This window comes from Pristiophorus japonicus, chromosome 9, assembly GCF_044704955.1.
Source record: "Pristiophorus japonicus isolate sPriJap1 chromosome 9, sPriJap1.hap1, whole genome shotgun sequence".
In the NCBI taxonomy this organism is placed as follows: Eukaryota; Metazoa; Chordata; class Chondrichthyes; family Pristiophoridae; genus Pristiophorus; species Pristiophorus japonicus.
Window position 1 is genome coordinate 78,926,857 of NC_091985.1, and position 14,542 is coordinate 78,941,398.

The following is a 14,542-nucleotide window of genomic DNA, read 5'->3' on the forward strand; positions in this document are numbered from 1 at the left end:
TGGGATGTTTCACTACATTAAAGGCACTATATAAATATATTTTGTTGTTATTTCCTACTCTTCAATTCTTTTCCAAGCAATTATCTAATTCTCTTTTAAAAATATTTATGGACTCTGGCATAAATAAAACATAAATGAAACAACAACTAGCATTTATATAGTGCCTTTAATGTAGTAAAACATCCCAAGAAGCATTATCAAATAAAATTTGACACTGAGCCACATAAGGAGATATTAAGACAGATGACCAAGAGCTTGGTCACAGAGGTAGGTTTTAAGGAGCATCTTAAAGGAAGAGAGTAGATAGGCAGAGAGATTTATGGAGGGAATTCTAGAACTTAGGGCCTAGGTGGCTGAAGGGACTGCCGCCAATGGTGGAGAAATGAAAATCGGGAATGCGCAAGAGGCCACAATTGGAGGAACACGGAGATCTCGGAGGGTTGTAGGGCTAGAGGTTACAAAGATAAGGAGGGATGAGGTGATAGAGGGATTGGAAAATAAAGACAATGTCTTCGGTCTTCCCAATATTTTATTGGAGAAAATTTCTACTCATCCAATACTGGATTTTGAACAAGCAGTGTGATAAATTAGAGGCAGAGGAGGGGTCGAGAGAGGTACTGACGAGGTAGAGTAGGGTGTTGTCAGCATACATGTGGAACCCGACAGTGTGTTTTCGTACAAGGGGCAGGGTGTAAATGAGAAATATTGCTGGTGTTCTGTATTGTTTGAAGTGCTGTTAAATTGATGCCGTGTTTGTCTGTTGAGGTGAATATAAAAATGACCATGGCACTGTTTGAAATAGAGCAGATGTGTTCCCTCAGCCAACACCAAAAACCAGATAAACTGGTCATTCATCTTATTTGCATGTACACTTCCAAAGTAACTCATTGGAAATGAAGTTCTGTGATAAGGCACTTTTGTTTCCATTGATCTCAATCCTCATTCCATGCCTTTATTCTGCCTTAGAATGAGCAGAATGGGCCTATATTCGCTGGAGTTTAGAAGAATGAGGTGACATTGAAACTTCAGAAAATTCTTAGAGGGCTTGACAGGGTAGATGCTGAGAAGGCTGTTTCCCCTGGCTGAAGAGTCTAGAACAAAGCGTCATAGTCCCAGGATAAAGGGTCGGCCATTTAGGCATGAGATGAGAAGAAATTTCTTCACTCAGAGGGTTGTGAATCTTTGGAATTCTTTACTTGAGGGCTGTGCATGCTCAGTCGATGAGTATATTAAAGACTGAGGTATATAGGTTTTTGGGCACTAAGGAAATCAAGTGATATGGGACAGGGGGGTTGGAAGTGGAGTTGTAGAAGATCAGCTATGATCTTATTGAATGGCACATCAGACAAGAGTCGCATGGCCTAATCCTGCTTCTTATGTTCTCAAGTCTCAACACACCACACTCCTGAAACAAATAATACTGGAAGTAGTGTCCTCCCAGTGTTTCCTTTTTATTTAAGTATTATGGTTAAAGAATTTAAAAAACTTTAAAAAAAAATTCATTTCCAATAAATCAACTGTTTCCTCAAGAACTATAGTAAAATTATAGTTCTGGTGTTTGCTCAAATAGGTATTCCAAAAATTTGAATTTAAAAATCGAATAACCGAGTCTCCACCAACAAACTAACTGGCATTTCAAAATTTCCTGCATGAATTGTAACCAAAACAAGTTCCGAAATCCGAAACCATGAAAAGCCAGCTATGAGAATACTGATCGCTTTTAAACTTCGCGCGCTGCTCCCGCGCCGTGAGCCGCTGCCAAGGGACCCGTTTGTTGTGGCCTGTGAACCAATCAAAAGCCGGGACGCCGAGGCCGACCGACCAATCGGAATGGAGCTGGGGGGGCGGTAAGGATACTAGGTTTTAAAGTTGGGCGCGCGGCTCGCGACTCGCGGTGATTGGACGGTTGGATGCGCGGCTCCTGTTCCAACTCAGGCCGCCGGTTACACAGAGTCAGCAGCCGCCCAACTCTGCAGCGCCTTCAGCTCATTTTTAGATTTCGATGCCCGCGGCCATTCGTCTCATAGATATATATAGAAAAAAATGCCGTCCCGCCTGGAAGACTATGAACTGATGGAGAGCATTGGCTCTGGCTCTTACGGCAGGTGCCAGAAGATCAGAAGGAAGTCGGACGGCAAAGTGAGTGAGGCGCTGCTCCGATCTGGCCGTCGGCTAAACAAACCTGCGCCGCTGAGCAGTTAACCTGACGGGCGCGGAGAGTTTTTTTTTAGGGGGGTGATGAGGACGCTTTAAAACAGACGCTGGGGTCATTTGAACTTGAATGGAAAAACTGCGCCTCTGCTGCTTCTGGTCCCAGGCATTCCTGGAGGAATCATCACATGATCTCCCCTCTCCACCAATGGGAAGGCTCTTCGTTATCCCATTAGATGGCTGCATTCGAAGGAGCAGCGTGCGGCGGCCCGGTCCGGAAATCGGTGCGGTCCCGGCCTGCAAGACCATCAGTAGGCCGGGGCCATCAGAGGGTGCAGCGTGCGACGGCATACCCACTGCAGGAGGGCGACGGCTGTGAAGTCAGGACGCTGATTGCAGTGCGGGCAGGCACAGCAGGAGGGGCAAAGGAGCGGCCAGAGTTTGTAGAAGGAAGTGACCTGGGCCCAGGAGAAGCGTGAGTCTGAGGCCCAGAAGAGGCGAGGGCCCGGGGCAGCACGGGCCAGCCCACACTGCAATATGTGTGCGCTCGGTCCCTGCAGCAGAGCTGGTCTACAGTCGTCTTGAGTAATCCTTGCCACTGGACCAAGACCTAGCTCTGTCAAGCCCACGTGGTGGCTGGTGTGCAACGGCCGCAACACGTTAAAAAAATCCAAGCACAGGCATCTTCCACCCTCCAAGATGTAGTTCGGGGTCTGGAATGTTAGGTCCTTCATTGAAACACCTGTGAACTCATCCCTTTTTGGCGTGAAAATGGGTCATCCTCGTTTCGAGGGACTGCCTATGATGATGATGATGGGATGATTGTCAGTTCAATGGACCCTTTCCCACCTACCTACCAATATTTCTATAACTAATGCATAGAAGTGTTCAAAGGTGCAGAAATGATTTACGGGGATGATACCACATTAAGAGGTTGTACCTATCAGGAACAATTGAACAACCTGAGACTCTTTTCTCAGGTGACCTGATAGAAGCTTTTTAAGATTATGAAAGGGTTTGATAGGGTAGATGTAGGATGGGGGAGACCAAAATCAGGGGCCATAAATATAATACAGTAAATTATACTTATAAATCCAGTAAAGAATTGAGGAGAAACTTATTACCCAGGGAGTGGTTAGAATATGGAACTTGGCATCACAAGGAGTAGTTGAGGCAAATAGTATAGATGCTAGGGGAAGCTAGATAAACATTTGAGGGAGAAAGGAAAAGAAGGATATGCTGATGGGGGTTAGATGAAGTAGGGTGGGAGGAGGCTTGTTTGGCAAAATGGCCTGTTTCTGTGTTGTACATTCCATGTAAAGAAAATGAAAACACACACACACATGCTTTTTTAATGTCCCTATGATTTACCTCACAGCAGACATGCTTGAGGACAATCCTGGAAGTTTGCTAACCTTAGTTGTTTTCTGCTCTGAACAAATGGGTGAGAAGTATTGGTATGGAATAGGATACCACCAGCAACAGAGTTTTGGATGATCTGAATTTTATGGAGAATGAGAGGTCAGCTAGGAGAGTTTTTGAGTAGTTAAATCTGGAAGTGCAACTTAAGTGTTGAGGTAGGAGTGGAGGTAGGAGTGGAGGTGGGCAACATTGAGATGGAAATAAAAGTGGTATATGATGGACACGTGTTATTTTGGGTTGCAGTGGGTTTCTTAGTGGACATATGTCAGGGTGTACTGTGTAATTCCCATTGATAACTTTTATTTCTCTAGAGCCTTTAATGTAGTAAAATGTCCCAAGGCACTTCACAACAGTGTTACAAGACAAAACAGATAAATTTTACACCGAGCCACGATGATTCATGACTGATTTAATTGTTACAGATAATCATTTGACAAAATTTTGATTGATTACTAGAAAATTGAAAATTCTATGGTGTATGACTTATTATTTGTCTCTGCTCAAAGTAAAGGGCGAGATTCCTTTCCTCTTGCTTAAGAGGGTAAGAGGAAGGGAAGTCCTGGACCTTCCCTAAAATTACAGAAAAGTTTATATTTAACAATTAGTACTTAAATATGTATGTTATCATGCAGCAAAGCTTCCTCAATAATCGGATTATAAACGCAATCCTCTAATTTCAACTTCAAAAGAGAAAAATACTAACCTGTTTTTACATGCCAAACTACTGTGGTCTGTCTGAAATGGGTGTTTTCTTCACTAACTTTTGCAGGTCCTGGTCTGGAAGGAGATGGACTATGGGTCAATGTCTGAGGCAGAGAAGCAGATGCTTGTATCGGAGGTGAACTTGCTCCGTGAACTTAAACACCCAAACATTGTTCGATATTATGACCGTATTATTGACAGAACAAATGCAACATTGTACATAGTAATGGAGTTTTGTGAAGGAGGAGATTTGGCCAGTCTGATTAACAAGTGTCTACGAGAAAGGTAAAGTGGGTTTACTGGATAAATATATTAATGCTGTAAATTGGTTGTCCTGTTAAAGGAAGTGTGTTGAAGCTGAATGGCTGTTTTAAATCTTTATTTTAAGCGATAAGGTGCTTTTCCATTAATTGCTAAAGAAAAGAAAGATTTGCATTTATATAGCGCCTTTCATGACTACCAGACATCTCAATGTGTTTTACAGCCAATTAAGTACTTTTGCAGTGTAGTCACTGTTGTAATCTGTTATAACTGTTATATTGGAAAACAATGGCCTGGAATTTGCAGTCAGCAATGAAGGGAAGGTGTTCGCTGCTGGCCCCAGAGTACACTCCGTATAAGGATCTCGCAATCCCTGTGTTGTGACCTTCGGGTTTTCGACATTCAATTCAATGGACTGTCGTGGTGATCCCCTTGTTCAAACTGCTGTGACGTCAACAGGCTGACCATTACAGCAAAAGTCTAAAGGGACAAAGTGTGTTAAAAAGACAAGCCTGAAGGCTTTGTGCCTCAATGCGAGGAGTATTTGTAACAAAGTGGACGAATTAACTGTGCAGGCAGCTATTAACGAATATGATATAATTGGGATTACGGCGACATGGCTCCAGGATGACCAAGGCTGAGAACTCAACATCCAGGGGTATTCAACATTCAGGAAGGATAGACAGAAAGGAAAAGGAGGTGAGATAGTGTTGCTGGTTAAAGAAGAAATTAACGCAATTATGAGGAAGGACATTAGCTTGGATGATGTGGAATCTGTAGGGGTAGAGCTGCGGAATACCAAAGGGCAGAAGACGCTAGTGGGAGTTGTGTACAGACCACCAAACAGTAGTAGTGAGGTTGGGGACAGCATCAAACAAAAAATTAGGGATAGAAACATAGAAACATAGAAAATAGGTGCAGGAGCAGGTCATTCAGCTCTTCTAGCCTGCACCGCCATTCAATGAGTTCATGGCTGAACATGAAACTTCAGTACCCCTTTCCTGCTTTCTCGCCATACCCCTTGATCCCCTGAGTAGTAAGGACTTCATCCAACTCCCTTTTGAATATATTTAGTGAATTGGCCTCAACTACTTTCTATGGTAGAGAATTCCACAGGTTCACCACTCTCTGGGTGAAGAAGTTTCTCCTCATCTCGGTCCTAAATGGCTTACCCCTTATCCTTAGACTGTGACCCCTGGTTCTGGACTTCCCCAACATTGGGAACATTCTTCCTGCATCCGACCTGTCCAAACCCGTCAGAATTTTAAAAGTTTCTATGAGGTCCCCTCTCACTCTTCTGAACTCCAGTGAATACAAGCCCAGTTGATCCAGTCTTTCTTGATAGGTCAGTCCCACCATCCCGGGAATCAGTCTGGTGAATCTTCGCTGCACTCCCTCAATAGCAAGAACGTCCTTCCTCAAGTTAGGAGAACAAAACTGTACACAATACTCCAGGTGTGGCCTCACCAAGGCCCTATACAACTAGCAACACCTCCCTGCCCCTGTACTCAAATCCCCTCGCTATGAAGGCCAACATGCCATTTGCTTTCTTAACCGCCTGCTGTACCTGCATGCCAACCTTCAATGACTGATGTACCATGACACCCAGGTCTCGCTGCACCTTCCCCCTTCCTAATCTGTCACCATTCAGATAATAGTCTGTCTCTCTGTTTTTACCACCAAAGTGGATAACCTCACATTTATCCACATTATACTTCATCTGCCACGCATTTGCCCACTCACCTAACCTATCCAAGTCACTCTGCAGCCTCATAGCATCCTCCTCGCAGCTCACACTGCCATCCAACTTAGTGTCATCCGCAAATTTGGAGATACTACATTTAATCCCCTCGTCTAAATCATTAATGTACAATGTAAACAGCTGGGGCCCCAGCACAGAACCTTGCGGTACCCCATAGTCACTGCCTGCCATTCTGAAAAGTACCCATTTACTCCTACTCTTTGCTTCCTGTCTGACAACCAGTTCTCAATCCACGTCAGCACACTACCCCCAATCCCATGTGCTTTAACTTTGCACATTAATCTCCTGTGTGGGACCTTGTCGAAAGCCTTCTGAAAGTCCAAATATACCACATCAACTGGTTCTCCTTTGTCCACTTTACTGGAAACATCCTCAAAAAATTCCAGAAGATTTGTCAAGCATGATCTCCCTTTCACAAATCCATGCTGACTTGGACCTATCATGTCACCATTTTCCAAATGCGCTGCTATGACATCCTTAATAATTGATTCCATCATTTTACCCACTACTGAGGTCAGGCTGACCGGTCTATAATTCCCTGCTTTCTCTCTCCCTCCTTTTTTTAAAAAGTGGGGTTACATTGGCTACCCTCCACTCGATAGGAACTGATCCAGAGTCAATGGAATGTTGGAAAATGACTGTCAATGCATCCGCTATTTCCAAGGCCACCTCCTTAAGTACTCTGGGATGCAGTCCATCAGGCCCTGGGGATTTATCGGCCTTCAATCCCATCAATTTCCCCAACACAATTTCTCGACTAATAAAGATTTCCCTCAGTTCCTCCTCCTTATTAGACCCTCTGACCCCTTTTATATCCGGAAGGTTGTTTGTGTCCTCCTTAGTAAATACTGAACCAAAGTACTTGTTCAATTGGTCTGCCATTTCTTTGTTCCCCGTTATGACTTCCCCTGATTCTGACTGCAGGGGACCTACGTTTGTCTTTACTAACCTTTTTCTCTTTATATACCTATAGAAACTTTTGCAATCTGCCTTAATGTTCCCTGCAAGCTTCTTCTCGTACTCCATTTTCCCTGCCCTAATCAAACCCTTTGTCCTCCTCTGCTGAGTTCTAAATTTCTCCCAGTCCCCAGGTTCGCTGCTATTTCTGGCCAATTTGTATGCCACTTCCTTGGCTTTAATACTATCCCTGATTTCCCTAGATAGCCACGGTTGAGCCACCTTCCCTTTTTTTATTTTTACGCCAGACAGGAATGTACAATTGTTGTAATTCATCCATGCGGTCTCTAAATGTCTGCCATTGCCCATCCACAGTCAACCCCTTAAGTATCATTCGCCAATCTATCTTAGCCAATTCACGCCTCATACCTTCAAAGTTACCCTTCTTTAAGTTCTGGACCATGGTCTCTGAATTAACTGTTTCAATGCGTGCCATAAAGGCACAGCAGTTATCATGGGCGACTTTAATCTACATATAGATTGGACTAACCAAACTGGTAGCAGTACGGTGGAGGAGGATTTCCTGGAGTGTATCAGCGATGGTTTTCGAGACCAATATGTCGAGGAACCAACTAGAGGGCTGGCCATCCTAGACCGGGTGATGTGTAACGAGAAAGGACTAATTAGCAATCTTGTTGTGTGGGGAAGAGTGACCATAATATGGTAGAATTCTTTATTAAGATGGAGAGTGACACAGTTAATTCAGAGACTAGGGTCCTGAACTTAAGGAAAGGTAACTTCGATGGTATGAAACGTGAATTGGCTAGAATAGACTGGCGAAAGATACTTAGAGTTGACGGTGGATAGGCAATGGCAAACATTTAAAGATCACATGGATGAACTTCAACAATTGTACATCCCTGTCTGGAGTAAAAATAAAACGGGGGGAAGGTGGCTCAACCGTGGCTAACAAGGGAAATTAGGGATAGTGTTAAATCCAAGGGAAAAGGCATATAAATTGGCCAGAAAAAGCAGCAAACCTGAGGACTGGGAGAAATTTAGAATTCAGCAGAGGAGGACAAAGGGTTTAATTAGGAGGGGGAAAAATAGAGTATGGGAGGAAGCTTGCTGGGAACATAAAAACTGACTGCAAAAGCTTCTATAGATATGTGAAGAGGAAAAGATTAGTGAAGACAAACGTAGGTCCCTTGCAGTCAGAATCAGGTGAATTTATAATGGGGAACAAAGAAATGGCAGACCAACTGAACAAATACTTTGGTTTTGTCTTCACTAAGGAAGATACAAATAACGTTCTGGAAATACTAGGAGACTGAGGGTCTAGCGAGAAGGAAGAACTGAAGGAAAGCCTTATTAGCCAGGAAATTGTGTTAGGGAAATTGATGGGATTGAAGGCCAATGAATCCCCAGGGCCTGATAGTCTGCATCCCAGAGTACTTAAGGAAGTAGCCCTTGTAATAATGGATGCATTGATGATCATTTTCCAACAGTCTATCGACTCTGGATCAGTTCCTATGGACTAGAGGGTAGCTAATGTAACCCCACTTTTTAAAAAAGGAGGGAGAGAGAAAACGGCAAATTTTAGACCGGTTAGCCTGACATCAATAGTGGGGAAAATGTTGGAATCAATTATTAAAGATGAAATAGCAGTGCATTTGGAAAGCAGTGACAGGATCGGTCCAAGTCAACATGGATTTATGAAAGGGAAATCATGCTTGACAAATCTTCTAGAATTTTTTGAGGGTGTAACTAGTAGAGTGGACAAGGGAGAACCAGTGGATGTGGTGTATTTGGACTTTCAAAAGCCTTTTAACAAGGTCCCGCACAAGAGATTGGTGTGCAAAATTAAAGCACGTGGTATTGGGGGTAATGTATTGACATGGATATTGAACTGGTTGGCAGACAGGAAGCAGAGAGTCGGGATAAACGGGTCAATTTCAGAATGGCAGGCAGTGACTAGTGGGGTGCCGCAGGACTCCGTGCTGGGACTCCAGCTATTTACAATATACATCAATGATTTAGATGAAGGAATTGAGAGTAATATCTCCAAGTTTGCAGATGACACTAAGCTGGGTGACGGTGTGAGCTGTGAGGAGGATGCTAAGAGGCTGCAGGGTGACTTGGACAGGTTAGGTGAGTGGGCAAATGCATGGCAGATGCAGTATAATATGGATAAATGTGAGGTTATCCACTTTGGTGGCAAAAACATGAAGGCAGAATATTATCTAAATGGCGGCAGATTAGGAAAAGGGGAGGTGCAACGCGATCTGGGTGTCATGGTACATCAGTCATTGAAGGTTGGCATGCAGGTACAGCAGGCGGTGAAGAAGGGAAATGGCATGTTGGCCTTCATAGCTAGGGGATTTGAGTATACGAGCAGGGAGGTCTTACTGCAGCTGTACAGGGCCTTGGTGAGGCCTCACCTGGAATATTGTGTTCCATTTTGGTCTCCTAATCTGAGGAAGGACATTCTTGCTATTGAGGGAGTGCAGCGAAGGTTCACCAGACTGATGCCCGGGATGGCAGAACTGACATATGAGGAGAGACTGGATTGACTGGGCCTGTATTCACTGGAGTTTAGAAGAATGAGAGGGGATCTTATAGAAACATATAAAATTCTGACTGGACAGATGAGATGCAGGAAGAATGTTCCCAATGTTGGGGGAGTCCAGAACCAGGGGTCACAGTCTAAGGATAAGGGGTAGGCCATTTAGAATCAAGATGAGCAGAAACTTCTTCACTCAGAGATTTGTTAATCTGTGGAATTCCCTGCCGCAGAGAGTTGTTGATGCCAGTTCATTGGATATATTCAAGAGGGAGTTGGATATGGCCCTTACCGCTAAAGGGATCAAGGGGTATGGAGAGAAGGCAGGAAAGGGGTACTGAGGGAATGATCAGCCATGATCTTATCGAATGGTGGTGCAGGCTCGAAGGGCCTACTCCTGCACCTATTTTCTATGTTTCTAAGCAGCCAATCAACAAGCAGAATTCACAAGGAAGTGAGTAAGCTCTTAAAATTCAAACTTTTTAAAATAGAGCAAAAGAAAGTTTGAATCTTTTAACAGGGAGAAAAGGTAAATTGAAATAAAGAGGGACAAACTTTTTTTAAAAAGTTGAATCTTGAAATTTAAATTTTTATTAAAATGAACAGATTTCACTGGACAAAATTAAAATTAGTGTTCCAGGTCCTTTACATTTGTTTAACAGTCAATATGTTGTTAAAACCCCAGTTACACTTAATCCCTTTGGGTCTAACTTTTAGTGGGGAATTTAACAGCGTACCCACTGTGGAAGAGCCAAAGTTTTCATTAGTTGCCCTGATTTGAGTGATTACATTTTGTTTTTTTGTGGAGGCGGGGGCACAGCACAGCACAGCCTGTCTCGAGTTGTCAGTGAGGTAGAGCTGGGTGTCAACAGTATGTGTGAAAATTGACGCTGTGTTTCCAGATGATGTCGCCGAGGGGCAACATGCAGATGAGAAATAGGAGGGGCATTTGGGGACATCAGAGGTAATGATGCGGGGGCGGGAAGAGAAGCAGTTGCAGGTGATTTTCTGGCTACGATTACATAAGATAAGAATGGAACCAGGCGAGTGCAGTGCCAGCCAGCTGAACGACGGTGGAAAGGTGTTGAAGGATAGAGTGGTCAACCGTGTGAAAGGCTGCAGACTTGTCAAGAAGGACGAGGAGAAATATTGTGCCTTTGCCACAGTCGCAAAGTTTGTCATTTGTGACTTTGATGAAAGCCGTTTCGGTACTGTGGCAGGCGCGGAAACCGGATTGGAGGGATTCAAACATGGAATTGCGGGAAAGATGGGCATAGATTTGGGAATAGGCAACACATTCAAGGACTTTAAGAGGAAAGGGAGGTTGGAGATGGGGGCGGTAGTTTGCCAGGATGGAGGGATCGAGGGTTGATTTCTTTTTGGAGAGAGGGGTGATAACAGCATATTTGAGGGAGAGGGGGACAGTAACTGAGGAGAGAGAACTGTTAACCATGTCAGCTAACATGAGAGCCAGAAAAGGAAGTTGGTGGTCAGCAGTTTGATGGGAAAATGGTCAAGGGAGCAGGAAGTGGGTCTTATGGACAGGATGAGCTCGGAAAGGTCATGAGGGGAGATCGCAGTTAAATTGGAGAAGGATGTGAAGTCAGGGCTGGAGTAGGGGGAATCCTCAGAGGAAGTTTGGCCTGGTGGGCTAGGAGAAGGAAGGGAAGAGGCAGAGGTGGGCAATCGGATGGTCTCAATCTTGGAGACAAAGAAGTCCATGAGTTCCTCACACTTATTGTCGGAGGTGAGGGTGGAGACTGGGGAGAGGGGTTTAAAAAAGCGGTTAGTAGTGGAGAATAGAAGTTTAAAGGGTTTATCTTTACATTCCAGAGTAGTGAGCAATTTTGACAGACGAAAGCAGGACCCAATAATGCTTTACGTGGTCCAGCCAAATCTGGCAGTGAAAGGCTAAACCAATTGTCCGCCATATCCATTCAAGTCTGTGCCCCTTGGACTTACGTGTGAATATTGGGTGGGAATAGCATCTGGCTCAGCTGTTTTGCCCGTGCATTCAAATAGGTATATAAAAAGAAAAAGAGTGGCTAAAGTAAATGTTGGTCCCTTAGAGGATGAGACCGGGGAACTAGTAATGGGGAACATGGAGATGGCAGAAACTCTGAACAAATATTTTGTATCCGTCTTTACGGTAGAGGACACTAACAATATTCCAACAGTGGATAGTCAAGGGGCTATAGTGGGTGGGGGGACAAACTTAACAATCACAATCACTAAGGAGGTGGTACTCAATAAGATAATGGGACTAAAGGCAGATAAATTCCTTGGACCTGATGGCTTGTATTCTAGGTCTTAAGAGAAGTAGCGGCAGGGATTGTGGATGCATTGGTTGTCATTTACCAAAATTCCCTGGATTCTGGGGAGGTCCCAGCAGATTGGAAAACTGCAAATGTAACACCCCTATTTTAAAAAGGAGGCAGACAAAAAGCAGGAAACTATAGACCAGTTAGCCGAACATCTGTGGTTGGGAAAATGTTGGAGTCCATTATTAAAGAAGCAGAAGCAGGACATTTGGATAAGCAAAATTCGGTCAGGCAGAGTCTGCATGGATTTATGAAGGGGAAGTCACGTTTGACAAATTTGCTGGAGTTCTTTGAGGATGTAGCAAACAGGGTGGATAAAGGGGAACCAGTGAATGTGGTGTGTTTGGACTTCCAGAAGGCATTTGACAAGGTGCCACATAAACGGTTACTGCACAAGATAAAAGTTCACGGGGTTGGGGGTAATATATTAGCATGGATAGATGATTGGCTAACTAACAGAAAACAGAGAGTCGGGATAAATGATTTATTCTCTGGTTGGCAAACAGTAACTAGTGGGGTGCCGCAGGGAGCAGTGCTGGGACCCCAACTATTTACAATCTATATTAACGACTTGGAGGAAAGGACTGAGTGTAACAGCCAAGTTTGCTGAAGATACAAAGGTGGGAGGAAAAGCAATGTGTGAGGGAGGACACAAAAAATCTGCAAAAGGACATACAGGCTGTGAGTGGGCAAAATTTGGCAGATGGAGTATAATGTTGGAAAGTGTGAGGTCATGCACTTTGGCAGAAAAAAATCAAAGAGCTAGTTATTATTTAAATGGAGAAAGATTGCAAAGTGCCGCAGTACAGCGCGACCTGGGGATACTTGTGCATGAAACACAAAAGGATAGTGTACAGGTACAGCAAGTGATCAGGAAGGCCAATGGTATCTTGGCCTTTATTGCAAAAGGGATGGCGTATAAAAGCAGGGAAGTCTTGCTACAGCTATACAAGGTATTGGTGAGGCCACACCTGGAATACTGCGTGCAGTTTTGGTTTCCATATTTACGAAAGGATATACTTGTTTTGGAGACAGTTCAGAGAAGGTTCACTAAGTTGATTCTGGGGATGAGGGAGTTGACTTATGAGGAAAGGTTGAGTAGGTTGGGCCTCTACTCATTGGAATTCAGAAGAATGAGAGGTGATCTTATCGAAACGTATAAGATTGTGAGGGGGCTTGACAAGGTGGATGCAGAAAGGATGTTTCCACTGATGGGGGAGACTAGAACTAGAGGGCATGATCTTAGAATAAGGGGCCGCCCATTTAAAATTGAGATGAGGAGGAATTTCTTCTCTTAGGGTTGTGAATCTGTGGAATTCGCTGCCTCAGAGAGCTGTGGAAACTGAGAATAAATGAATAAATTTGAGACAGAAATAGACAGTTTCTTAAACGATAAGGGGTTATGGGGAGTGGGCGGGGAAGTGGAGCTGAGTCCATGATCAGATCAGCCATGATCTTATTGAATGGCGGAGCAGGCTCGAGGGGCCGTATGGCCTACTCCTGTTCCTATTTCTTATGTTCTTTTGTTCTTAACCTGCTACGGCTTGGTGCCAAAGATCGCACATGAAGAATAGCCAAAAGCAAAAATAGAAAATGCTGGAAACACTCAGCAGGTTAAACAGTATCTGTGGAGAGAACTGAGGAGTTACTGTTTCGAGTAAACTCTTCGTCTTCCAGCATTTGCCGTTTTGCTTCTTATTTATTTATGAATAACAATAGCCATTTGGGTGAGAAATCAGATTGTACCCCAGCAAAATGAACACCAGACAGAAAATTGGGCACTGGAAAAAGTTAAGAATAAAGGACTGTAACATCCTAGGGTACATTATTTCCAATATGCTAAATAATTTTGAAGACAATACTTGTGCTTCAGCAGATAATAATAGATGAGCATAATCCCTTTAGAGTGGATTGTGTTGCCTGCGTGTTTTGTTTCAGAGTTACATATTTTATTTAAAACTCATGAACTATAGAAATATTATGAATTTAAGTTATTTTTCTTACTGAATATTTTCAAGAGTACTGTTTTAAAAATCCATATTTGTCTTGCAGGCGTTATTTGGAGGAAGATATAACTCTGCGTGTCCTTACTCAGTTAGCTCTGGCCTTACGAGAATGTCACAGAAGCAGTGAAAGTGGTCGCACAGTGCTACACAGAGATCTCAAACCTGCTAATGTCTTTCTTGATGGGCAACATAATGTCAAACTCGGTGATTTTGGCTTGGCTAGGATTTTGCAACATGACACTAGTTTTGCCAAAACGTTTGTTGGCACTCCATATTACATGTCTCCAGTGAGTATATATATTTTTGATTACAATATAAAGATAGATGCAATGGCCAATGTTAATAATCCTGAAAATTTTGTTTTTTTGCATATCTGATTTTACCAATAATTTCTGAATTTCAACAATTAAGTAATCCTGGGGCATGTTACTTAGCTGAAAAAAAATAACATTACCTT

General features: G+C 43.4%; 1 protein-coding gene across 5 annotated transcripts in view; it reads left to right on the plus strand.

Annotated features, from left to right (window-relative positions):
• Positions 1-14,542, plus strand: part of nek2 (NIMA-related kinase 2) — a 125,220-nt gene that overhangs the window by 99,292 nt on the left and 11,386 nt on the right. Inside the window, exons 1-3 of one of the 5 annotated variants that reach the window (XM_070889512.1) lie at positions 1,891-2,139; positions 4,343-4,560; positions 14,132-14,372. In XM_070889512.1, coding sequence (XP_070745613.1) covers positions 2,044-2,139; positions 4,343-4,560; positions 14,132-14,372 — 555 coding nt within the window. In that variant the 5' untranslated portion in view covers positions 1,891-2,043. The other 4 variants (XM_070889515.1, XM_070889513.1, XM_070889516.1 and 1 more) reach the window with 4 other exon arrangements.